The sequence below is a fragment of the Eubalaena glacialis genome, chromosome 8 (assembly GCF_028564815.1).
Source record: "Eubalaena glacialis isolate mEubGla1 chromosome 8, mEubGla1.1.hap2.+ XY, whole genome shotgun sequence".
NCBI lineage: Eukaryota > Metazoa > Chordata > Mammalia > Artiodactyla > Balaenidae > Eubalaena > Eubalaena glacialis.
In genome coordinates, this window is record NC_083723.1 from 106,143,419 (window position 1) to 106,170,552 (window position 27,134).

The 27,134-nt window shown below is 39.3% G+C and overlaps 1 protein-coding gene across 1 annotated transcript in view; it reads right to left on the reverse strand.

Moving 5' to 3' along the window:
• UBE2H (ubiquitin conjugating enzyme E2 H) overlaps positions 1–26,754 on the reverse strand; it is a 102,570-nt gene extending 75,816 nt beyond the window's left edge. Inside the window, exon 1 of the mRNA XM_061198723.1 lies at positions 26,254–26,754. Coding sequence (XP_061054706.1) covers positions 26,254–26,306 — 53 coding nt within the window. The 5' untranslated portion in view covers positions 26,307–26,754. The remainder of the gene's footprint in view (positions 1–26,253) is intronic.
• Between the last annotated feature and the right edge of the window lie 380 nt (positions 26,755–27,134).

A 27,134-nucleotide genomic window follows, 5' to 3' on the forward strand; every position in this document is an offset into this window, starting at 1 on the left:
TTGCAGCACTATTTACAATAGCCAGGACATGGAAGCAACCTAAGTGTCCATCGACAGATGAATGGATAAAGAAGGTGTGGCACAAATATACACAATGGAACATTACTCAGCCATAAAAAGAAACGAAATTGAGTTATTTGTAGTGAGATGGATGGACCTAGAGTCTGTCATACAGAATGAAGTAAGTCAGAAAGAGAAAAACAAATACCGTATGCTAACACATATATATGGAATCTAAAAAAAAAAAAAAAGGTCATTAAGTACCTAGGGGCAAGACGGTCATTAAGTACCTAGGGGCAAGACAGACCTACTAGAGAATGGACTTGAGGACACGGGGCAGGGGAAGGGTAAGCTGGGACGAAGTGAGAGAGTGGCATAGACATATATACACTACCAAATGTAAAATAGCTAGCTAGTGGGAAGCAGCCGCATAGCACAGGGAGATCAGCTCCGTGCTTTGTGACCACCTAGAGGGGTAGGATAAGGAGGGTGGGAGGGAGACGCAAGAGGGAGGGGTTATGGGGATATATGTATACATATAGCTGATTCACTTTGTTATACAGCAGAAACTAACACAACATTGTAAAGCAATTATACTCCAATAAAGATGTTAAAAAAAAAAAAAGAGAAGCTAATGAGTTTGAAACTGAAATTAAAACAAAAACTAGATTAACTTTTAAAATACACAAATTCATTTCTAGACTTAAAAAAATCTCCTGCTAATACCCTGCGCTTAAAACTTTCACCAGTGACTATGGATGCCTGCAGTACTCAACTCCTTCAGCCTGCCCACACGTCTGCAGATTCTCCTGTGCCTCTCCCTTGGCCTCCCAATCCTGGGACTCTACGCACAGTCATTAACACTCAGTAAGTTCTTTGAATGATGTGGTTTTACAGCTCTATGCCTTTGCCTAGTTCCCTTCTCTCCACGTGTAATGTCCTTCAACTCTTATGTGCTGTCTGAAAATGCCTACTCATCTTTCAAGACCAAGGTCAAGCTTCATCTCTCGCAACGAAAATACCCAAGTGGGCTGCAAATTGCCCCTTCCTCTGTTGTCCCTCTGCTACTCATAGACTGACAAAGTTCACCTCTCTCTCCTAGAACAGAGAAGCCATGTCTCACTTGTCTTGGTAGCATCTTTCCTGCTTTGCAGAAGGTCTGACAGAGAAAAGGCACTCAAAGTATTTGATTAGAAACAGGCTGAGAAAACATTAGGATACCATTTCACATTCATTAGACTGGCAAACATTAGTAAGCTAGACAAGTGCTGGTGTGGATATGAGTAAACAGAAAGTCTCACATGCTGCTGAAACGTAAAGCCTGGTACAACCACTTCGAAGAGGAATTTTTTCATCTCTAGCAAAGCTGAAGATGTGCACCATTAAGACCAGCAATTCTACTTCAGGTTAAATACACTGGGCCATTATTTGTCAAAAGTAGAGCATGATTAGCATTTTTTCAGAGAGATATCTCAAGGGTGTATGGCTAAACATTTTTTCAGAGTAAATATTATTATAAAAGTAAAGTTTCTGTGTGTGTGTATATATATATGGTGTGCGTATATATATATATGCTGCGTCTCACTGTAAAGTACATTTCTTATTGTGTCCAATGAACAAAAAAGCCTAAAAAACACTGTCATAGAGAAACACATACGCGCTCAAAAAGACATTCATAAATGTTCTTTACAGCACTATATATGATGGGAAAATCAGGAAATAACCTAAATGTAAATTAACAAAATGGGTAAGTAAAATATCGTATATGCATGTAACTTTTTTTTTTTTATTTTATTTATTTATTTTATTTTATTTTTGGCTGTGTTGGGTCTTCGTTTCTGTGCGAGGGCTTTCTCCAGTTGTGGCAAGTGGGGGCCACTCTTCATCGCGGTGCTCGGGCCTCTCACTATCGCGGCCTCTCTTGTTGCGGAGCACAGGCTCCAGTCGCGCAGGCTCAGTAGTTGTGGCTCACGGGCCTAGTTGCTCCGCGGCATGTGGGATCTTCCCAGACCAGGGCTCGAACCCGTGTCCCCTGCATTGGCAGGCAGATTCTCAACCACTGCGCCACCAGGGAAGCCCTATTCATGTAACTTTTACAAACAAATTAAAAATGAGTTACAAATGGAGACCACCAGAGATGCATGGCTCCCCCTGACCATCACGACAGCAATAGAGTACCAACGAGAATGATGATTAGTAATAAACGGTATAATGGAAAAAAAACTGAGTTACAAATGAAGCAGATCTACTTCTATCAACATCACATCTCAAAAGTAATACTGAACTAAAATGTATGCTATCATTTATTTAAACATGCAAGACGATGCTACATATTTATGGATATGTACATATATAAGAAAGTCTTTTAAAATGATTGGAAAGATAATTCAACGTAGTAGCTACCTCTATTTCATAAAAGAGGGAGGGAAGTAGAATCTGGAAGTATTTCACAGGGGGATTCAATGTAACTTCAGGTCTTACTTCTTTTTAAAAATAAATTCTCTGAAGCAAATAAGGCAAAATGTTAAGATCTGACAAAACTGGGTAAATGGGTCCTCTTTTACTATCATTATCTTATTCCTCATATTTGTTGTGGTGCTCAAAAAAATTCGTCATTTTAAAAACATTCTAAATGAGCAAATAACTAGAATAAATCAAAAGAAAAAAAAAGTAATCTTGCAAATGTCCTGGTGTCTATAGCTCCAAATCAATACATACACATTTTTCTTTAAAGCTAACATTTGAAATGCTTACATATCAGACACTGTGTTAAGCCCTAGGTACACAGTCTCACTTAATTGATTCAACAGCCTCTGTGGCAGCCACTATCATTTTTCTATTAGGATGACTATATCACTGCCTCTGGTCTTTAATCTTGAGGGTCCAGTTGTATTTACCATTCCACATTTTCTGAGGGCAGAAAAATGGATTAATCTATTTTTAAAAGATTTTAATATACATTCAAATCAAAAGGGTTTCTTCTGCTCAATTTTCAGTTAATCCGAAGAATCTATTCCAAAATCACACCCAGCTGAAATTTTACTAAAATGTATCCTACCTTTGCAGTTTGTGTAAAAAATAAATACATATACAATGAATGCTAATCTAGGCTCCATTTGGTCACCTTGCTTTAAAAAATCAATTCAATGAATATGGGGGTACACTTCAAGTTCATTCTATGTAAATTGCTAAATTTTTTTCTTTAATTTATTTATTTCATTTATTTTACTTTTGGCTGTGTTGGGTCTTCGTTGCTGCACGCAGGGTTTCTCTAGTTGCGGCGAGCGGGGGCTACTCTTCGCTGAGGTGCGCGGGCTTCTCATTGCAGTGGCTTCTCTTGTTGCAGAGCCTGGGCTCTAGGCGTGTAGGCTTCAGTAGTTGTGGCTCGTGGGCTTTAGAGCACAGGCTCAGTAGTTGTCGCTCGTGGGCTCTAGAGCACAGGCTCAGTAGTTGTGGCGCACGGGCTTAGCTGCTCTGCAGCATGTGGGATCTTCCCGGACCAGGGCTCGAACCCACGTCCCCTGCATTGGCAGATGGATTCTTAACCACTGTGCCACCAGGGAAGCTAATTGCTAAATTTTTAAAAGATGTGCAGCTGTAACAGCTAATTTAAACTCTAATTTAAAAGCTGAGCTTATAAATTATTAGAATGTGTGATAAATATTTTCCCCACTAGGACAGCATTGGTTTTAAAGCAATCTTTTGGCACTTTGTCTTTTTAATACTGTGTTACCTTATTTAGAGTAAGACTATATGTTTTCTTACTCTGAAAATGGATAAATAATCTCATCACTTGAATATTTCCTCTATGGAAATTACATGATAAATGTAATTATTGTTAATATTCTTTGATGTGATAATTGTACTATGATTATATAGGAAAAGTCCTGACTCTTTGAAGATGTATGTTAATTAGGCTGAAGTGCTATTATTATTATTATTATTTATTATTTATTTATTTTTTTTTTTTTGCAACTTACAAATGGTTCGACCAAAAATATATATGATAAAGCAAATATGGCAAAATATTTATTATTGAGTCTACATAGTGGGAAGGTATACAGGCATTTATTTACATTTTTCCCACTCTTATGTATCTGAGATTTTTCATAGTAAACTATAAAGAAAATTTTCCAGTCAATATCTGTTGTGCAAAAACCTTAATACTGCTAACATGCAATTCTATCTGAATTACCCTTATCAACTAACTTCCAGAATGAAATGAAGTTTTACCTGCTTTTGTAGTTTTACTCATAAAAATGTGGCAGCTGAAAGAAAAAGATCTACAATGGGGCCAAATTAAAGGCGTACCAGTATATTTTAACCAGTAAATATTACTGCCAACCTAGAATTGGTTCTGCTGTATTATTAATCATAATTTAAGGCAAGCTGGACAAGCTTAGACCCTTTTTATGTGATTAGAAGTTATGTAGTAATTTAGAAAAATCATAAAACTGATAACCAATTTTCTCAATCACAACATTTCCAACTAATAAGCCAAACTTTGGCAAAAGGATCTGTAATTTAATACCTTGGTCTTATCTACCAGTGAAAATATCCCAATTATCAATTACAAATAGCTAAGGTGATTTATATTAGATAGGACTGGTTCTAAAACATGGAAGCATTCTCAAATCTTGTTCACAACACCAGGGATCAGGGAAAAAAGATGAAATAGAAATTTACTGGCTTGAAATTACATTAATTGCTTCAAGGAATTCTAACACAGGCCTTCTCCCATCTACTATACCATACTGCCTCTCAAAATACACTCTACATGAAAAACAAAACTGAAACAAGACATGAGGGTACCACAGCTTCCCTCTCCTGAAATATACAGTGAACAGATACATTCACCCCACAGGACAAAATCAGAGGCATTCTTAACTTGGCTGCTCCCCACTACCAGTCAAGGATCATAACATCTTGCCTCAATTTCATCATCTATAGTAATGGTAACAGTTGTTTCATTCACAGAGTTGGTCAAAGTTTGACCTAAACATGGTAAACAAAGCATGTGAATTCTCAGGTAAACAGGTGGTGAATTACCACTGAATAGAGTTTGAATAATTTCACTTTCATAATACTCCAACTAATTCCAGGGATCTGTTTCTAGAAATGAAGGAGCATTTGATAGGCTTTTGCTACTCAAACTTAATATTAATGCAGGTTTCTAATTATGAAGCAACATTTTACTACCATATTTCAAAGTCAGAAATGAAGATGTCAAGGTTTTCTACTTCATACTTCTAAAAGCCCTAATAAAAATTCATACCAGGGGGCTTCCCTGGTGGCGCAGTGGTTGAGAATCTGCCTGCCAATGCAGGGGACACGGGTTCGAGCCCTGCTCTGGGAAGATCCCACATGCCGCAGAGCGACTGGGCCCGTGAGCCACAATTACTGAGCCTGCGCGTCTGGAGCCTGTGCTCCGCAACAAGAGAGGCCGCGATAGCGAGAAGCCCGCGCACCGCGATGAAGAGTGGCCCCCGCTTGCCACAACTAGAGAAAGCCCTCGCACAGAAACGAAGACCTAACACAGCCATAAAATAAATTAATTAAAAAAAAAAAAGAATTCATACCAAGAAAGTGATAAACTGTAAAAACTTATTTATTTTTACTACCCATATCTTTCTGCAAAAATAGTAAGATTCAAAATAAGATTTTAAACTTATGCTATAGGGACTTCCCTGGTGGTGCAGTGGGTAAGAATCTGCCTGCCAATGCAGGGGACACAGGTTTGAGCCCTAGTCCGGGAAGATACCACATGCCGTGGAGCAACTAAGCCTGTGCACCACAACTACCGAGCCTACGCTCTAGAGCCCGCGAGCCACAACTGCTGAAGCCCGCATGCCGCAACTACTGAAGCCCGTGTGCCTAGAGCCCGTGTTCCACAAGAGAAGCCACCGCAATGAGAAGCCCATACACTGCAATAAACAGTAGCCCCCCCTCACCGCAACTAGAGAAAGCCCAGGCACAGCAACAAGGACCCAATGCAGCCAAAAATTAAATAAATAAATAAATAAATAAATAAATTTGTTTTTAAAAAAAAGCAGTGTTTCCCAGCCTCTCTTGCAGCTAAGGTTGGTCAGCTGACATTTCTTGCCCGGGATATAAGTGCAATTCGTAGGCAGGGACGCTCAGAAAAGCTGGCAGTCCAGTGGTTAAGATTCTGTGCTTCCATGGCAGGGGGGTATTGGTTCGATCCCTGGTTGGGGAACTAAGATCCCACATGCTGCGTGGTGCAGCCAAATAAATAAATAAACTGTATTTAGGGAAAAAAAAAAAAAGTTGGCGGGGGGAGGACTGTCTTGGCTAGTTCTTATCCCTTTGCCTTAGACCTTTCTTCCTCCTCCTGCATGAACATTAATGTGATGGTAGGAGAGATCCCTTTAGGAAGTGAGCCACATTAAAGATGGGTAAAAAAAACAAAAGGAATCTGGATCCCTGACAACATCAGCCTTGCCCTTATCTGCCTACCTGCTAACTCCATGTTATACATTATTTCAGATCTTTTACTAGCAGCCAACTACAATTCCTGAGTTATTCACTAAGCAAATACATAGTAAACGCATTCACATACATTATTTCAAATAATCCTTCAAACATTCCTATAATGATATTTTCTTCATTTTTTTGGATGAGGAAACCAAATGCAGATGCAAATCCAAATATGCCACTAAAGCCTATGGTCATTCCACTATATTTTATTTTTCAAAAGTAGTTTATATCTGAAAAAGTATATGCATTTCAAAATACTATCTTAATCATTCTTATATAATGTGCCATAAAATCCATGTATTCCCTTCTACTAACACCATTAAAATCCTGCCAATCCATGACCAGATTTCAACAACCTATGTGAGTAAATTCTTTACCAAGAGTCCTCCTTTGATTGACTAAAGATGAGAGATCATACCTCCAGCAAATAACAGGTGTGGTCCTACTGGTTCCAGAGTGTCCATTAGATGATAAAAAGCAACAAAACTCAGCCTATTCACCTTACAGCAACCCACATAATCATGGTCACACACACTGCACTCTAGTACATACATACTTACAGTGACAAATAATTTACAACCTCTGATCCTTTCATCAGTCTAAGCCACCAACCACCTGCCATCCCCACAGGTGCCTTTTTGCTTACTTACCTCCTGTCTCTATGAAATTCAGCTTCCTCCAGAAGCCTTCTCGAATAGACTCAACTCCTTACTTTTCCAAGCTCCTACCCTCTTTTTAAACTTTTTTTTTTAAATTTATTTATTTTTGGCTGCATTGGGTCTTCGTTGCTACGTGCAGGCCTTCTTTAGTTGCAGTGAGTGAGGGCTGCTCTTCGTTGTGGTGCGTGGGCTTCTCATTGTGGTGGCTTCTCTTGTTGCGGAGCATGGGCTCTAGGCACGCAGGTTTCAGTAGTTGTGGCACGCAGGCTCAGTAGTTGTGGCTTGCTGGCTCTAGAGCGCAGGCTCAGTAGTTGTGGTGCATAGGCTTAGTTGCTCCGCAGCACGTGGGATCTTCCTGGACCAGGGCTCGAACCCGTGTCCCCTGCATTGGCAGGCAGATTCTTAACCACTGCACCACCAGGGAAGCCTTAAACTTATTTTTAAGGATGCCTTTGTTATTTATTTGTACAGTATCTTTTAATCTTTGTATTACGGTCCTATTCATTTTTTTTTAATAGAATTAAACAGAGGCACAAGGTTAATAATAGAACCCAGTAACTTATCTTTTACTAGACCTATTCAAGAGAACAGAAAAAGCTCTAAAGATGAAGAAATGAGCATCTGTACCTTCCAGGTCCTGATAAAACCATGCAGAATAAATATTAACAGTGTTCAGATTCAGAATAACAGACGCCAAAAGTGAACTTGTGAACTCCTCAAGCTTCAGTAAAGTATTAATAGATTTAAAATTATTTTAATCAAAAGAATTTAAAAAAAATTTAATTCTGCTACTCTTCTTCATTCATTTTCTAAGAGCTACACAGTAAAACCTTCCAAAGCCTGCTTTACAACAGAAATGGGAATAACTCAATACTCACCATTATGGTCCCTCAACAATATGATTAAATAGAAACACAAAAAGCTTTACATATAAAAAACCCAAAATTTATATCATGTTTTACGTTTTATCTTAAAAGCCTGAATTGCAGGCTTAGAGTCTAGTCTTCCAGCTTGGAATAAAGATAACTGCTTTATGAATGGAATATTCTGACAATGGGCCCACTGTCAACTGCCCATAGTCAACTCAGTGCCTGACAAAAACATTTAATGCAGCATATACTGTAGCCCAAGAAGTAAACTGCTATCCAATGTGTTTCCTCCTCATCTCCACACAAGAAGCACTACCTTATTTCATCACATCTACGACACATCAAGAAAGAAAAAAGCTGACAATCAAACCGACTCACGACCAATTCTAAGACATCTCAGTTTCAAAGACGTTAAGGGAAAAAATGTCTTAGAATCTGTGAAATACGATGTAAACCTGACATTCTTTATTAACATAAAATCACTTGCCATCTTCACACATCAATTTTCCTTCTTGGCTAAATACGTATTTACATGGTTTACTGTACAATTCAATCTGATTCAAATATGTTATTAGAGAACCTACTATTTTGCCAACACTATGCTATATACAAATAAAGCGCATCCTAGACTTCATAACAACATGACAACCTCTCTACTGACACACATTTGTTAGAGTAGCAGTTCTCAAACTTTTTGGTCTTAGCACTCTTTTCACTTATAAAATTGATGACCCCGAAGAGCTTCTTTATGTGTAAATATCTATTGATATTTACCACTTAAAAAATTTAAAACATTAATTCATTTAAAAGTACTAATAAGGGACTTCCCTGGTGGTCCAGCGGTTAAGACTCTGCGCTCCCAATGCAGGGGGCCCGGGTTTGATCCCTGGTCAGGGAACTAGATCCCACATGCCATGACTAAAAGATTCTGTGCGCCGCAACGAAGATCCCTCCTGCCACTACTAAGACTCGGCGGAGCCAAGTAAGTAAGTAAATAAATATTTTTAAAAAGTACTAATAAATCTTACGCATGTTAACATATCATCTTTATGAAAAAAAATAACTAATTTCCAAAAGAAAAAACAATTTCACAAATCTCTTTGATGTCTGGCTTAATAGAAGTGAGCTGGATTCTCAAATTTGCTTCTGCATTCAATCTGGTACAATATGTTTTGAATGTAGTTAGCAAAGAGAAGAGTAGTTTAACAGACTTTTCAGAAAATTCTGGACATTCTTCACTGATATTACACCAAAACTTGACAAGTGGTAGATTCCTAAAAGCTAACGGCAATGTGGCATCTGAAATAGTACCAATGAAATTTTCATATTGTTACATTAAAACCCACTGGTCCACCTTGTATTTTAAACAGATCTTTTATCCAAGCATGATTTTTCTATCACGCATTAGCCGTTCAGAAAATACTGGTTCACTGACTTATACAGATCTTCCAAACACTGGCACATTTCATCACACAATATCAAAAAATCATGTTAATATCACCACTGATCTCATCAGAAATGTCTAAGTATTAGACAACTGTCAAGCATGTGGTGGCAGATACAAGTTTTCCCAAATTCTGATTTTCACTTTAAAGTTTGTATATTATCATCGGCAACACACACTATCAGTTTTCCTTAAAGTGATGGGCTCACTTTGTTCCCTTCTGAGAAAATGTCTGACAAACATCCAAGTCTGAATAACCATAGTTTGTCAGTCAGTCATATATATACACACACACATATATATGTGTGTGTGTATATATATGTAACTGAATCACTTTGCTGTATACCAGAAACTAACACAACATTGTAAATCAACTATACTTCGATTAAAAAAATTATTTTTAAATATCTGGCTATTACAAAGTATTTCCCCCATTATTCTGAGTAACTAAAAATAGGCCGCATATAATTTTTATAGCAGGTGTGAGCTGTTAAAGCATTTCTTAAATCTCCCTTCCTCACAGAGTATGGGTAAAAGGTAAAAATAAACACAAAATAAAGTAAGGTCCTCAATAAAATCCTGTACAAACCAAGAAGTTCATAGTATCAAATATTAAGCTAGTAAAAGTCACCTTTAGAACCACTAACTTGTAAGGGGGAACTTGAGACACTTTACAAAGTACAAAATAGAGTACTAGTAAGCTAAATGATTTGATGAGTTTAAGGTATTCTATTTTACAAGTGAAGTAACAAAAGTTTCGGCTGTTTCTTTCCCCAATCCCCAATCTTAATAATTTCCTTTGATCTTAAATAAAACCAGCAATCAAGGAATCTTTAAAAAGAACTCCTCTGAAAATGGCATTTAATAAACTAAAGTATTAGCATTTAGGACAATTTCAGAACACAAATACACGTCACATGTGGAAAAGTGAACAGTGTACGTGAAATGGCAAATGGCATCTGCACATAAAAGAACTGAAGTCCTTATCATATAAGGAAGATCTGCCTCTCTCCTGTGAGGTTTCCGTATTGTTTCTATCCAGAAACACAGTGTAAAACTGATCCAAGGACTTGGTGGAAACCTGTGGTATATCATTTATCAAAATTCATTTAACAGGTGTTTCCTGAACACCTACTTCATATGCAAAGATAAATATGTGCTAGAAGGGACAAAAGCATGAGAAACTCTCATAGGCTCCAGACCCATCACAAGGAGGACTTAACTCTGTGATCTCAGCACTTTCAACCAATCTCTGTTAACTCAGGTTTCTTATTTATGTAAAGTGAGTCGTAACATCTCAAAGCAAGGACTGTACCAGAATAAATGTGAAATATATTAGAATGAGAAGTAGCACATTACAGAACAAGTATAATGGGATAAGAAAGGTAGAATTGAGGATAGAATGGGGCAGCAGCATAAAATTCAGCTACTTGCTACTAAGATTTTTTTTTTTTAAGTACAAAGGCTAATCTGGAAAAATGAGAAACCATTAAAAGGGTTATTAGCTCTGTTCACAAAAAAATGGCTCACCAAGGTGAATGGATAAACAAACTGTGGTACATCCAGACAACGGAGTATTATTCACCTCTAAAAAGAAATGAGCCAAAAAAAAAGACAGGAAGGAAATTTAAATGCAAATTACTAAGTGAAAGAAGCCAATCCGAAAAGGCCACAAACTGTATGATTCTGGAAAAGGTAAAACTACGGAGACAGTAAAAAGATCAGTACTTGCCAGGGAGTGGGGTGGGGTGAGGAGGAATGAATAGGTAGAGCACAGAGAATTTTTAGGGCAGTGAAAATACTCTGTATGATACCATAATGATGGATACATGTCATTATATATATGTCCAAACCCACAGATGTACAACACTAAGAGTGCACCCTAATGTAAACTGTGGACTCTGGGTGATAATGATGTGTCAGTGTAGGTTCATCATCTGTAACGAACACCCTACTCTGGTGGGGGACATTGATAATGGGGGAGGCTGTTCACGAGTGGGGCAAGGGGATATAGGAAATCTTTGTACCTTTCCTTCAATTTTGCTGTGAACCTAAAACTGCTCTAAAAAAACAGTCTTAATTTAAAAAAAGCCATCCAGGGCACTCAAACTTAAGAAAAGTGAGCAAAAGAAACAGGGGTACAAAAGAACCAGCTGAACATCTGCCCAGAGTCATAACGCCAGTAAGATGGCACTAAGTGCCACACTACTGACTCTTAGCACCGACATGACATCCAGGTGCTCGCATTATTTAAGGTCAAAGGTCTAAAAATGCACCACCAGGGTCACTAAACCAGTAAACAGCTGGTTACAAACACTTGACTCACATACCACACAAAAACCCAGGTGTCCCCATGAGTTGATAAATACTGAACTATTCATAAATTCTGAACTATTCTCTACAGTCTTAAAGAATATATTACTACTAGCAAGATAGTAATTCTTGCTACCTTGCTACCACAATTTCCTCACTATTTTCAAGGACTCCCCCGAGACATAAATACTTTGGCCTAACTTTTTAGCCTAGAAACCAAATGGGTTTGGCCAAATTTTAATCTCTCACTATTACTTTTTCAGAGGTCACTTACCCAATAACCTCAACTATAAATATACTTTGCTCAAGAAAACAATGTTTTGTATATACTTTAAGACTTTCATCATATGAAAATCAGTTAGTGTTATCCCAGGGAGAAAGGAGAAAAAAATCAGCCAAAATAAAAATACACCAAAAACTGTCAAAGTAAACAAGTTGTCTCATTTAAAGGAGTAAGCTTCAATTGCTTAGAAAATTCTGAAGAAAAAGTGAAGTTCTACACAGTTAATCTTCCCATAATAATTGAATTCTGGTTAAAACCGCCAACTACAATTACGTAGGTTTTCACTGAAACTACAAATAGAACTGCAAAAAACAAAAACCAGAAACCAAAAAACAAAAAACAACCAGATATCTAAATGGTGAAAACTATGCTCCTTTAAGATAGAATAAAATGTGTCTATGGGCCAAAATAATGACCCTTTGCTAGAATTCACAGCTAATAACATATTCGTCTCTTATAAGTTAACTATATAACTAGTTAATAACAAGAAGACATACAAAATGTAATGGCATTTTATCACTACCCCATTCCCAAATTCTCTTTCTGATCTAAAACTCTTCAAGATGATAGAATTCCTTGAGTTATAAGGCTTTTAACTAATATTTTTGCAACTCATCCTAAGTTTATCTTCATTTTCACATATTATAGATCTAAAAACAGCCAAATGCTGAAAGTTAAATTTGCATGCAAATTGCTAAATAAACAAACCCATCAAATCTGTGTGCTCCTAGACCACATCCTCATATTTTTACATCCTATTTTATTTCAAAAAAGGCAGTACCAATTTACACTTCATTCAAAATCAAGTGTAAGTTCTGTACAAAACCCACTAATAACTAAGACTAATGCACTATTACATTATGATCAAAAGTCAAAAACAATTACTCCCTCCAGGAGGTGGAGCCTAACTCCTCTGGCCCCCTTGAGTGTCAGGTACACTTAGTGACTAGCTTCCAAAGAATAGAATACAGAAGGGAAAAATAGTAACTTCACAGTGGAGAAACTTGGCAAGTGCCACCTAAACTAAGTGGATCAAAGTTAACATCACCAGTAACGTCATGAGGACACAGGTACACCCCCACACACACCCGACTTGTGATAAGAAGAGCGCTTCACCTCTGCAGTATTCTTTCCAAAACCCACAATGAGGTTGGCTAAATATTTTTTTGCCTGCGTTGGGTCTTCGTTGCTGCGCGCGGGCTTTTCTCTAGTTGCGGCGAGCGGGGGCTACTGTTCGTTGCGGTGCGCGGGCTTCTCACTGTGGTGGCTTCTCTTGTTGAGGAGCACAGGCTCTAGGCGCACAGGCTTCAGTAGTTGTGGCACGCGGTCTCAGTAGTTGTGGCTCGCAGGCTCTAGAGTGCAGGCTCAGTAGTTGTGGTGCACGGGCTTAGTTGCTCCGCGGCATGTGGGATCTTCCCAGACCAGGGCTCGAACCTGTGTCTCCTGCAGGCGGATTTGTAACCACTGCACTACCAGGGAAGTCCCTTGGCTAAATCTGAATACCTCACTATTATGAGGTCTAATCATGAGGGGAAAAAAATCAGATAAACTGAAATTGAACACTCCAAAAAATACCCGACCAGTACTCCAAAATGTCATGTCAATGTCATGCAAAACAAGGAAAGAGTGAGACACTGTCACAGACTAGATAAAGCTAAGGAGACATGACCACTAACTAATGTGTTATCCTACATGGAAGTCTGGAACAGAAAAAAAACACATTCATGGAAAAACTGGTGAAACCTGAACAAAGCCTGGAGTTTAGTTTACAGTCACATACCAACGTTGGTTTCTTAGTTTTGAAACACGTCTCAGTAATATAAATAACAGGGGTGACCAGAACTGGGGGGGATACAAGAACTCTATCGTCTCTGCAACGTCTCCGTAAATCTAAAATTAAAAGTTTACCTAAAAAAAGTAAAAAGCTATCAAAACATTAAGGCAAAAACAGTAGAAAAAAGGCAGGGCAGCTTACATCCCCAGCCTTCTGTTATAAAAATCATCCCAACTTTTAAGAAACTAAGCATCTAAAGTACATGCTTGGCTGTCTTGAGACTAATAATTAAAATTACCATAACACAAAGCAAAACTGATCCACTAGAGACACTCAGTTTAAATATCAATAAAAATGTAGGCAACTAAATTTTCCTCAAAAGATATATTTTAAATATCTGGAGAATATTAAAAGATGTAAGGTATCTATAAGCACTATTATTTCCACTTCATGACTTTGCAGAATGCAAGATATTTTAGTAATGCATTTGTGGCATTATAACAGAAATATCTCTATGTCAACATTTAAAATATGATCTAGGGGAAAAAAAAGGACAAAGGTAAAAAATATTTAGATGCTTAAGTACCAAACTGTTTCAAACTCTGATGGGATCCTACCCTGGTTCTGGGCATATTCTTTTACTCAATTATACTCACATTCCCTAAGTTTACCTTTTAAAAACCAAAATATAATTTAGGTAATTAAATACATAAAAATTTGAAAGAACAGCATGCTGCCATTCTATCCTGATAAAAGCTTTCATAAATTAGGCACTTTTACAAGGCTTACTTTATTTTAAAATTATTGACAGGGCATATACAATTCAGACATCTCAAGAATACCAAATGCAATGCCATCTAATCTACTGTTGTAAAGAGATAACATAACATTTATATTAAAACCTATTAAAGTCATTTTTATTTTTTCTTTATGACACATTCATAAATAGAATTAACTGAGGCATTAGGCTATACTGCTTTTATTCTATTTTTCACATAACAAATGTGATTACTAAGAAGTAAAACTGATTTTATAAGTCACAGATGAAAAGCAGACTCCTTATTTCAACTTTGGCTTCTATTTTTTCTATCAATAATAAAAACAAAGTTACCAGAGTTTACTCTCCTAATCTGAAGCAGTACAGCCAAGCATTAGTATTTCTCAAACTGTTACTTAAGGCCACAAACGATATTGCCTAAAAAGAATTATTAATTTCAACTCAAGGAGTCCTTATATTCAGAAAGCAACCACTGCTTTATAATGCTATTATCTGCATTCCAGGTTTTCTCCAAGTAGAAAAACATGCTAAAAATCTATGAAAGTGTAATACCTATTAAAATTTAACTTCAAATAATAAAATGTCATCAGAACTTCATCAGAGCTGACAAAACACTATAGGAATGACATTTAAGAAATAAACCAGCCAGGGCTTCCCTGGTGGCGCAGTGGTTAAGAATCTGCCTGCCAATGCAGGGGACACGGGTTCGAGCCCTGGTCCGGGAAGATCCCACATGCCGCGGAGCAACTAAGCCCGTGCGCCACAACTACTGAGCCTGCGCTCTAGAGCCTGTGAGCCACAACTACTGAGCCCCCGTGCCACAACTACTGAAGCCCGCATGCCTAGAGCCCGTGCTCCGCAACAAGAGAAGCCACCGCAATGAGAAGCCCACACACCACAACGAAGAGTAGCCCCTGCTTGCCGCAACTAGAGAAAGTCCGCGCGCAGCAACGAAAACCCAACGCAGCCAAAAATATATAAAATTTAAAAAAATAAATAAATAAATTAAAAAGAAATAAACCAACCAGAACTGACAGACTAAAATCATTACGCTTTACCCAATTCTTTCAAATGAGTAATAAGCCCCGATTTAAAAGCATAAATCATACACTAACTTTTGATTCTATAAAAAATAGGATTTCTAACTCTATTTTTCACTAAGCAAATAGAAAGATAAGACATGTATCTCTGTCAATTAAGATAATCCAGTTCAAAGGCTTGAGCATATATACCAGATCACCCCGCAAAATGGAGAATAAGCACAAGTAGATGTGGTATTTCGTTAGTCATTCTTTGAATTACAAGATGCAAAGGGGGGAACTCCCTGGCGGTCCAGTGGTTGGGACTCCACGCTTCCACTGCAGAGGGCACGGGCTTGATCCCTGTTTGGGCAACTAAGGTCCTGCATGCCACGCAGCGCGGCCAAAAGAAAAGAAAAAGATGCAAAGGGGCTAAAACTTAATCCCAGGAATAAGCTCCCATGGGGCAGGGGACTACTCCTATCTACCTTGCCTGAAGAGCACAGGAGAATGCTGAGTGAGAGAGACCTCTAGACTTCCTACCTTGAAGACTTAAATACAGTCAGTTAGCAGCTCCTGAATCTCAGAAACACTGGCTAGACTGTATAAATTCAGCTTAGAAAAACCAAATTCTTCGGAGGCAATGAGAGACAAGGGCCTTTAAAAGCGTATGAACGCGAGATTCAGGTGCCAAGTTCCATCATGTCTCACTTCACTGAACAGAGTTAAGACAAATCTAAGGCATAGCCTATTTTTACGTTCAGAGAATGGATACCAAAGTTGTAAGCTACTATACATTTTTAGCATAAGTAAGTTCAAGTTTGATATATAATTGCCAAATTGCACAAAGTGAAATAGGCCAAGTATAGTCTGATTTTCAAACTTCCAGAAAAAAGAACCGGACCTCACTACTACTTTTAATTAAGGAAACACCTTCTCTCCAAAGGTTTATTTGTGTACTTTCCTGCCAGTAATTTTAACTCTCTTGTTTGATTTCTAGAAATTAGTCAAAATATAAGCTAGGCACACTAATAGAAAAAAGACATACAGACTGAAATATATGAAAAGAAATTAGTCTCTATGAGCCACCAATATAGTCTTCCTGGTATATATCTGTTAACATGTTACAAAACTCTTAGCTAAGTCTCAAAGGAAAAGCCACATTAATTACTCAAAGACAGATAGAATCTGGTACCTAATAACTATTCTAACCCAAGAGGCTGTAGAAAGAGAAAAGCAAGTTAAGTATTCACAAAAAGGTGAATGACTCAATACAGGTATACTTAAATATATGTCATTTGATAATCAAAGACAGCATTCAAGAGCAGCAATCCAGATAATGAGACTAAAGAACACACACACTACCAAATGTAAAATAGATAGCTAGTGGGAAGCAGCTGCATAGCACAGGGAGATCAGCTCGGTGCTTTGTGACCACCTGGAGGGGTGGGATAGGGAGAGTGGGAGGAAGGCGCTAGAGGGAGGGGATATGGGGATATATGTATGCATATAGCTGATTCACTTTGTAACACAGCACTGTAAAGCAATTATACTCCAATAAAGTTGTTAAAAAAAAAAAAGCACACACTCAAAGGTCTACTTCCTCTCCTTCTTCCATTCATAAAACAAACCTGATTTAAAAGTACTTTGTTTTTGTTTTTTTTTTAATCTCTAAGGATACAAATGAATAGAAAGGCAAAATGCAGGGGGTTTGTTTTTTTTTTCTTACTATCATCAAGATGGTGGCTCTGGTGAATTGAATGAATTAGTTGGCAAAATCAACAGATGCTAATAATGTCAAAATTGTGTTGCCAAGATCAGTAATTCTGTGATCAAATATACATTATGTTCTATATTTTAATATACTTACTTAAATATACTCTAAAGTAACATTGAGATCAGCCACCAAATTAAGATAAACAGTTAAAACTCCTCTTGTCAGAAAATGCCACAAGCATTTAAAATGCATTTCCCTCCTGTGTTCATCCATTTCAATGTAAATATAATTTGTAATAAAGATCCAAAATGTCCAAGAAATCATCATGGGATGATTTCATCGTAGGAGCCTTAGTTTGGATTAGTGATCTGACCAAGTACCAATTCCCAGCTGTGAGACTCTGAAGGTGACCATTTGTTAACGAAAAAAAGCCAATCCAGTTTCTTTCCTTTGGAGTGAAACAGAAAGTGTGATCTAGTTTCAAGCTTTGTTGCCAAGGAGACTTACTAATTTATTTACAGATTTAGATAAATAGATTAGCAAAAGGGTACTAAACATTCAGTAGTCTATAAGACCATAAAGCAATATATCTAACTATATTACGCCTGGTGATCTCTTATGAACACAATTCTAACCGACTCAACGTTCTACAGATAGACACTACAATGGAAATGTTTACCCGAATTTTTGAATTAATCAACCTTTCAAAACTGTCTACACAGTAGAAAGTCAACTGATTAAAAAGCAATATTCAGATAACCAAAGTTATACTGGACCATCTGAACAAAACAACTAAATCTACATTCACTAAGCTGAGTAGTAACCCAATTGCTTATGAAGTAACGTGAAACAGGCACACACTGTATCTAATTTTCTATTTATATTACATCAACTAAGATTTCATAATCCAAGAAACCTTGAAAAGTGTGCACGATAAAAACATAATACATGAAAAAAGAAACACTTTGCCTAATACTAAAAAGAAAATGCATAATTTACAACATTAACAATTTCACATGTAGGGAATATGTCTTACTTTGATACATAATGCCTCCTTAAAAGTGGTTTAAAAGTTAGAAACCACGAATTTGAACAAAAGACATAAAGATTCCATTCCCTGATCCCTAAATATGGTCCCTCCAAGTGCTACAGTCCAGGTACCTTTTGTGAGCCCAAAGACAGACCCACCAGCCATGCCTGTCCTGATGATGACAAAGTCCAGCCAAGCCTCTCCACTTCACATGGGTTTCCTACTCCTCCCTGACTTCACTGCAGGGCCAGGTCAAAAGATCAGTAGCACCTATTCAAACCACCTACCCAATGCCCTAGATACCTAAAAAGCACGGGAAGGCGGAAAGGATCCTTCATCCCTCATGTGCACAGAACTGTCCTGTGGGGCTTTCCACAGGCTCTTGAGGATTTGGGTTCTGCCAGGCTTGGGCAGGTGCTCCCACGAGCACCAGTCTGCAAACAACCAGTCACCTTTCTAACCTTAGCACCCCCATAAAAGTATAACAATTCTTCTCATACCCCACCTGAGAATCACTAAAGTAACAGCCTCTCAAAAGCACACAGTGACTTCTCTGTGTTTTCAAAGATTTCTACATTGCACTTGAATTACACTTCGGCAATCTGGAAATAATACACCCTAATATATATGCTCAGAGCACCATCCTCGTGTTTGAGGACTGAACCGAAGTCTACCCACCGAATAAACTGTCACTGACTCCAACATGAAACAGGTTGTCTTTCTTCTTGTTAGCCAAGCTAAAAATTCCAGTTGTCAGTAATAAGATGTTAACTTTTTAAGCAACATGCATGTAAACTCCTATATCTAAATTCAAATGTTTGTAATTTATAAGAATGTGACAGTAACAAGTTTTACAAAGCAATGTCTAATTTTTCATTATGGCAATGTCTAATAATTAACTTATAAAATAATTTACATAGGATGCCAAAAAGTAAAAAAGCAAAACAAAAAGCCCCACCATTTTGTTAAATATTAACTTTAAAAAAAGATTCCAGGAAAACATATTAAGGGATGCCCGCTTAGAATCTGTTTCCAGTTCTGCCACTGAGTTGCTGTGGGTTCCTTTTACCTGAGTTTAGTCCATATGAAAATTGAAGATACTATTCAGACCTTAACCGAGTCCTATGTAAATATTTGTAAACTGCTGTAAATGTAAGTGGAGGTGCTAAGTAAAACTAATGTTAAAAAAAATTCTTATCAATACTCTACAAAAAGAAAAGGGTACCATCAACAAAAAGTGTGCTTACCTTTCCACAAAAGTATAGTCTTACTAGCAAATGCAAAAATAAAACAGATATTTGTGACCATAATTCTTGAAGTACCACTTCAAAGGGTCACAAAAGAAAAACATTTCACAATGAAAACTTAATTCAGTAATTTTGAATGGGGGAAATGGAAGAGCATCCACAAAACTAGCTTTGACAGAGTTAGGTTAGAAATCAGTGCTTAGGATCATGCTATTTAATGGGATTCCTTTAAAACACACAATTGAAACAGGAATTCAATGTCACAACATAATTGTGTTTGAAATAGAGACCATCATCAGTAAAAGTTAAATTCAAGCTACCTGTTAAAAAGTTAAACCTATACCTATCACATGATCCAGCTATTCCACTCCTATATATTTACTCAAAAGAAAAGAAAGCATATATCCACAGCAGCTTTATTTGTAATAGCCCCAAACAGAAAATAACCCGAATGTCCACAGAAGTGAATGCATAAACAAATTGTGGTACAGCCATACAATGAAATACTACTCAGCAGTAAAAAAGGAAAGAACTACATGGTAACAACATGGGTGGATCTAAAAATATGAGGAAAGAATTCACACAAAAAGAGTATATACTATATGATTCCATTTATATAAAATTCTAGAAAATGCAAAATAATCTACAGTGACAAAATTCAGATCTGATGGGGGCGGGTGTAGGGAAAGACTACTTAGGGGCAAGAGAAACTTCGGGAAAATGAATATGTTCACTATCTTGATTGTGGTGATAGGCTTCATGGGTGCTACTTATGTCAAAACTTACCAAATTATACCTCAATAAAAGACAAAAGCAAAAAAAAAAAAAAAATCAAGTCACCAAAACTAATTCTACAGCTCTTGCCAGTCAGATCTATCTGCTTATGAATGTATTATGTTTAACCTACCAACTCACAGTAGGCACTCTGAGAAGTACAAAAGTATCCCTAATTCAAAAATCACTATTATCACAAAAAAACATGAAAATTTAAATAGAGATCAGAACTCATCTTTCATCACCATGCCAGGCTGACTGCTTCGGTGTTGAAATGACCAACTAAAACACAACAGAACAAAGTGAGAGCCCACTGAGTGTGGGGCCTCAAGAATTTTAATTAAATACTTTAATTCAAAGGCTTACCTTCTTTGATCTAGAATCCCATTTCTGGAAAATAGAAATAATCCAAAAATGCAAGAAAAGCCTTATGCACAAGATGTTAATTTCAATCTTATTTATCACAGAAAAATGGCAAAGAATTAAATCAATGGCACAGGCATGGAATGGCATATTACATGAGCTATTTATTCAATCTGATATTTTTAAATGGGAAAAACAGATGCAAAAATATTAAGCAAAAACAGGGCACATACAGTATGATCAACAGGTTGACAATAATACATCCTGGGGGGAACCTATATTTTCCTCAATTTTCTTACTACTTGTATAATCCAATTAAGTTTTTTCATTAAAGTACTTTACTGAAATGTACACTGTAGGTCTACAGTTAAAGAGCTACTACACTATAAGCACTTTTGCAGGTCTGAATTGCATGCCTAAAAATCCAATGATTCTTGGAACCATCAAATCTGGTAAGACTGAGGTAAGATACTAAATTATATATATAATTATATATACATTTAATATATAGATATAACATGCAGGTCAAGGTGCTGGGGAAATTGCACAACACTAGAAAACCAACAAATCCAGGTTCTTCTAAAACACACACACACAAACAGGGTAAGGGATTTTTATGGGTCACATCTGCAAAGATTGTTTTCCCCTAAAAGCTGAATTTTTAGGCTTGTGTGTAATTTACTAGAACTGTACTGCAGGAATCAGATGTTCTGAACCTGTGAATGCTTACTCATGTAGGTTCCTGCTTAACCAAAATAAGTACCAGTATGTTATATTTGTCACCAAAATCTAGGCAGAGAAGACAAATTCAGAACACTGGGAGTTGCCAAAGCTTTAACTTATAGCTTGAAGACCATAAAACTGTTCTACCTTCCATCTCATCATCTCAGTAAAACAGAGACCACAGGAAATAAAAGGCAAACCACAGGTTCCCAATTGACACTGGAGCTAGTTAAAAGATAACAGAACAGTCTACACTTTGAGCACAAATTAAAGAGCAACAAAGACTACTAATTTAGGGATAGTTACTAAACTACTGATTAACAGCAAAATACCAAAGCTGAAGGCAAAGACAAATGGCTACACTTTTTAATGTTTGTTTCTGTTTCAGTTTTTAACATCAATCTTCTAAATAACAGAAATATAGATCCCCATACATCCCATTACATAAAATTCACTTTAAACTTTCTATTTCTTGAAGTCAATTCTGAAAGTAAATACAAGTTATTCAAAAAGCAAGGTGATACATACAGTGCTCACCTGCTATAAACAGTCTGTACTTTGATTTTTTCAAAAATTGTTTAACTAGTTACATAAGCACACACCAAATTTTTCACTACTAAACCCCCAGCATCTAGCCCCAAGCCTGGCACAAAGAGGGTGCGGAAATGTCTGAGGGGATGAACTTATTACTGAAAGCTTCTGAAACCCTAAGGCAGACAACCAGCATTCTGTAAGATTCACTAACGCTGTTAATGAATTTAGTATAAGACACTGCCCTTTCCTGACCATTACTCTTAAAGCTTTTGTAGGGGAAGCTTACATTTCTACCATACTTTTGAATCCCTGCAGGAGTCAGTTAAATAAATTTAAATTGGTAGCTATCCAGTTTCAAGTTACCACACTCCCTCTGAAAAAGGGACTCTTTGAAAACTCTTGGTATTATAAAAATAAGTTCCAATATCTCACACCAATAACAAATACAGCGCATGCACAAGTCCCCATTATTATCAGATCCACTTTTCTGATTTAACCTTGAACATTTCTTGTACTCTAACAGGTCAGGTTTTCCTCTCCTCTTTCTACCCCTTGAAAACACACTTGATCCTGTAACACCACTCACAAGGCCTCCCCAGCCCCTGCTTCTTTTGTATATAAACACACTCTGGTCACACACTCCATCAGCTGTTTGGGAGCTCCGCCCCTCCTCCTTTTCCGGGTAGTAACAGAGCAGCCAATGAGCTGTGAGCAGCTGTGCCTGCGGCCTTTTGCCTGCATACGCTTTTCCAAAACAAGCAGCTCCAGCCTTCAGCAGGGGCCACTGGTTCACAGATAAAAGGATCACCAGGCTGTGCAACAGGGTGAGACGAGTAACCCCCACCAACAAGGAAACCCGTGTAATCTGAGCTGTTTGTTCCTCCACCCAGGAGAACTTAAACCGATATTCCTTTAGGGCAAATCACGCTTTAAGGTCACCAGAGTCCCAGTCCTCAGACAATCTAAATAATCAGCCGGGTTCTAGATGGAAACCCCAAAGCTTGCCAGGCTGGGAACAGCACAGTTATCATCAATATACCTCACTCTGCAAACAAATGGCAACACTATTCAACCACCATTCCACAGGATTTGGGCTCACTGCAAGTTGCTTGATTGGGACACATTCCTACAGGGCCCAAGTCATGTACATCAGTTTGAGGTTTGCACAATCCTCAGCAAAGGATCAGAAGAGAAACAATGAATGAGTCAGAGTTTCAGAACATAATCGCCCAGCAGATTATTAAGTGCATAGGTGCAAAACACTCACTCCCTCCATAACTTGGAAGTCAGCTCTCCTCCTACCAACCCGTCACAAAAGAAATATCACCGACTCCAAACAACAACCAGAGACCAAAAGAACCTAACGAGGTGGTGGAAGGCGGTGGCCAATTAGTTACACATCCTCTTTTCTCCCTACCCCCCACACCGCTACCTTCCTACTATACAGGTTCCCTGCCAGGCTGTAAATCGTGGTGGCATAATTACACTCAGGAGACATCCAAAAATGGGCTGAAACAGGAGACTGCAAGGAAACCAGCTATCAGCCTCCACACCAAAGAAATCAAGGGACACTGAGGGGCAAAAAGCAAGTACATTCCTTCAGACCTTTCCTACTTCCTCTACACCTTCCTTCATTTTCAACCCTCGGCCCTTTCACACCATTGTATTCATTTTAGTAGTGTGTTGCTTAAATTCTGTGGTAAGTGTACCTTGCTCAAAAATTGTTGTCTCCATTTGGGCCTACTAATGTGAATTCAACAGAGAAAGGAGGCCAGAAAATCTCTCACGCCCACAACACACATGCACACACAAAAGGAAATACAAAAAATTGAACTTAGACAAGAAAATAACAAACACGAAACAAAGATAACCCCTGGCTTTTAAATCCCGAGGCTGTTGTCCTCCTACCTCAGACATCTATGATTTTAAAGCGCCTCTGCTTTCTTTTGTCAGAAAGGAGGAAGGTGGGGAAAGAACAGAAGGCCAATGCATCTATGCCTTTCTTCATCTTCTACTAAAAATAAGCTATGAAATAAGCCACTTAGGGAAAGAAAAAAAAGAGAGACACCCTGCTGTTCTTTGTCTGTTTTCCTCTCCCTCTCCACCCCCCCCCACCCCGACTCCTAAATACGGTAATCATTCGAGATGCCTCAACTACTAAATGAACAAAAGGCACTGTATGGAAAAGGCATCAGGTCAAGTTAGGCCTCACCCTTTATCCTCAGTCTTCTAGAAAATATATGTCTACAATTTGAGAATCTGACATTGATCAAAGACAGCTGGAATTCTCTCTCCCAGCCCCATCCCAATTAAACATTAGGTAGAAATTTGCATTAGGTGTGACAGCAAGTCTCAATTCAAGATAAAAATAACTCAGATTCTGCCACCATGTCATTTCCTAGTTTCTAAACAAAAATAAAACCCAATACTGCTTTGTGTAAAATGTACACACAGCCATAGTTACAAGTTTTCCTGCCACCTTATGAAAAGCCAACGTTACTGGTATCATTCACACATTGACAAAACTCAATCACAGCCACAAACAGCTCATAAAGAGTCAATTTCACTTGTGCCTAGACATATATTTGGTACATAATATATACTTTATTACTTGCTCCTCTCTCTAATCCCCACTCCCACCTCCCCAAAATTCTCAACTTCAAACCCTAAAACTTAGAAGTTCATCTACAGTTCCTAATTTCTAATCAAGTTTTGCTGAGTGAGGAGAAAAACACCTTATTCCTGAAAAGATTATGGTGGGGAAAAAAAAAAAAAAATCACTTGCCCAGGCAACTTCCCTCCCATCCCCCACTTCCAAACCAAATGCAAAATCTACTTTTTAAAAACTTCAGCGAATTCCATAACTGAGTATCTAACAATAATCACTGATCTCTACAAACAGGTAAAACATCCAATCAAAAACAGCAACAATAAAAGGAATAAAGAAGGAATTCACCTGAAGAATCTAGCCAAACAACTTGAGTTATATAAACAAAACCCTGCAACAGGGGGAAATGGTGGGGGGATGGGGGTGAGGGAGAGACAGAAGCAGGAGACAGGACTTTTTAACTGCGTTTCACACACTACCACTCCCCACCCCCGGGTCCCCCTCTCCCCAGGGATTAGTTGTTCAGAACACTGGGCTCATTTCCTCTCTCCCCCCACTCTCTAAATTACCCCTCCAAAAATGTCTCGATTTGTCACAGGAACCTTCGCGAATTTCTCAAGCTGGTCATGAAATAATCAGCCTGGACTCCAACCAAAACCACTGCCTGAAGGACTCTTATCAGTTATAGCTTTCCCACTGCTACCTTCAAAGTACATAAAGTTGGGGGGGGCGGGGGAGGAGTAGAAAAATAAAGGGTGTCACTTGGCAAGATCAGGGCAATTATTCCCCAAGAACCTTATTCTCATACGGAGAGTTTGCTTAAGTGGCTAGTACAGGGGCTATTTGGTCAAGGAGATCCTCTTTCTCTCCTTCCCCCTCAGCTGTCATAGCCACAATATGGAGGGTGGCTTGCTGGAGGGACTGGGGGTCCTCACCACATACAACTATGGGTGGGATAGGCTTTGTCGGTAGGAAGAAAAACAGTGGGGTTCTTCTAAGGACCAGAAAGCTTAATAGGGGTCTCTGGTTTAAAACACTCAGAGCTCTTGATTACAAGAGGGGGCACTGAGCAGACTACTCTCTTCCTAATATAGAAAGGAATTAGGGATAAAGGAGGTCACTTGAGTTACCCCAGTTCAAGAAGCATTGTGAGTGGAGGGAGTGGAGGCATCTCAAGAAAAGGAGAAAGGGAATTCTTCGCTCTCGGGAATTTCTACCTCGAGTCCCTAAATCCAGAGCGAGCAAACAGGAAAAAGAAGGTGGGCTCGGTGGTGAAGAGAGGCGGCTGGTCCTGGGGGAGGGGAAAAAAAAAAAAAAAAAAAAGGCCTACTTGGGAGTCCAAACGTCGTGAAGAAAAGTCACGGGCACTGGGGGTGAGGAAAGAGCGTGGAACAACGCACATTTCGGGGTGCTGCGGATAAAGGGGGAGCTGAGAAGGCTCTCGGCTCCTGGGAGGTGCCAAGCAGCCTCCGTAGGCACTGGGGGGAGGGAGAGGGGGGAGGGAGCCTCGGACAGTGGCCTGGAGTGCCCCTGGGCCCCTGCTTAGGTTTCAGGGGGTGCCCTGGGCATCCCCAAACCGCCCCCCACGTACAGCCCGAATTCCCAGTCCACGAAGGATACAGCTTGACCACGTCCGTGTCCATCCGCCTCTTTCCCGGACTAGGGGATGACATGGTGTCGCCGCTGCCTCCCCGTCGCCTGCGCCGCCGCCGCCTCTCTCCCTTCCTCGGCCCGTCTGTCACGGGCCCCGGGCCCCGGCTCTGAGGAGCCCGCGGCCGCGCCGGCTCCTCGGTGGAGGTGGCAACACCCCCGCGGTCCTGTCCGGTCCCGTCAGCCGCCGCCGCCGCCCCCCGCACGGGGGAACACCGGGCACCGTCCGGCCGAGTGGGGGTGGGGACCCCGCGGCGCCCGGCTCGGGCTGCCCCTCTGCGGCTTTGAGTCTCCGCTGCCCGGACCCGGCGCTCCTCTGCGCCGCGCGACTCTCCCTCCTGCCTGCGCTAGCTCACTCGCCTGCTCGCCTGCTCGCCCGCTCACCCTCTCGCCGTCTCCCTAGCAGCCTCCACGACAAGCGGACGACTCCAGCTCAGTCGGCCTCTCTACCCTAGCCTCGCTCTGGGCGCCGTGACGTCACCTCTGTGACGTCATCGGCGGGGCGGGCCCAGCTGGCGAAAGGGGTGGGCCGCCGCGGCCGTGGCGTGAGCTTTCTCGAGGGATTCTGGGAGTTGTAGTTCCTCTTTCTCCTGCCCTCCCAGCTCTCTGCCCCCTCCCCCAACTCTCCCACTCATTTAATAGCTCAACTGCCAGTGTCGTTATCATCATCATAAACGATAATGGTTAAAGAATGGCAGTATTATTATATTCATGTGTTTTAGGGTAATGAACCTCCTTCCCACATACACTGTTAAAAAGTCTGTTTATTTGTTTTGAGGAAGCCAAGGTGGCCGTTAACCCAGACAGGCACAAAAATCTAGAAATTCCTACACCAGCAGGTTCCCTGCACT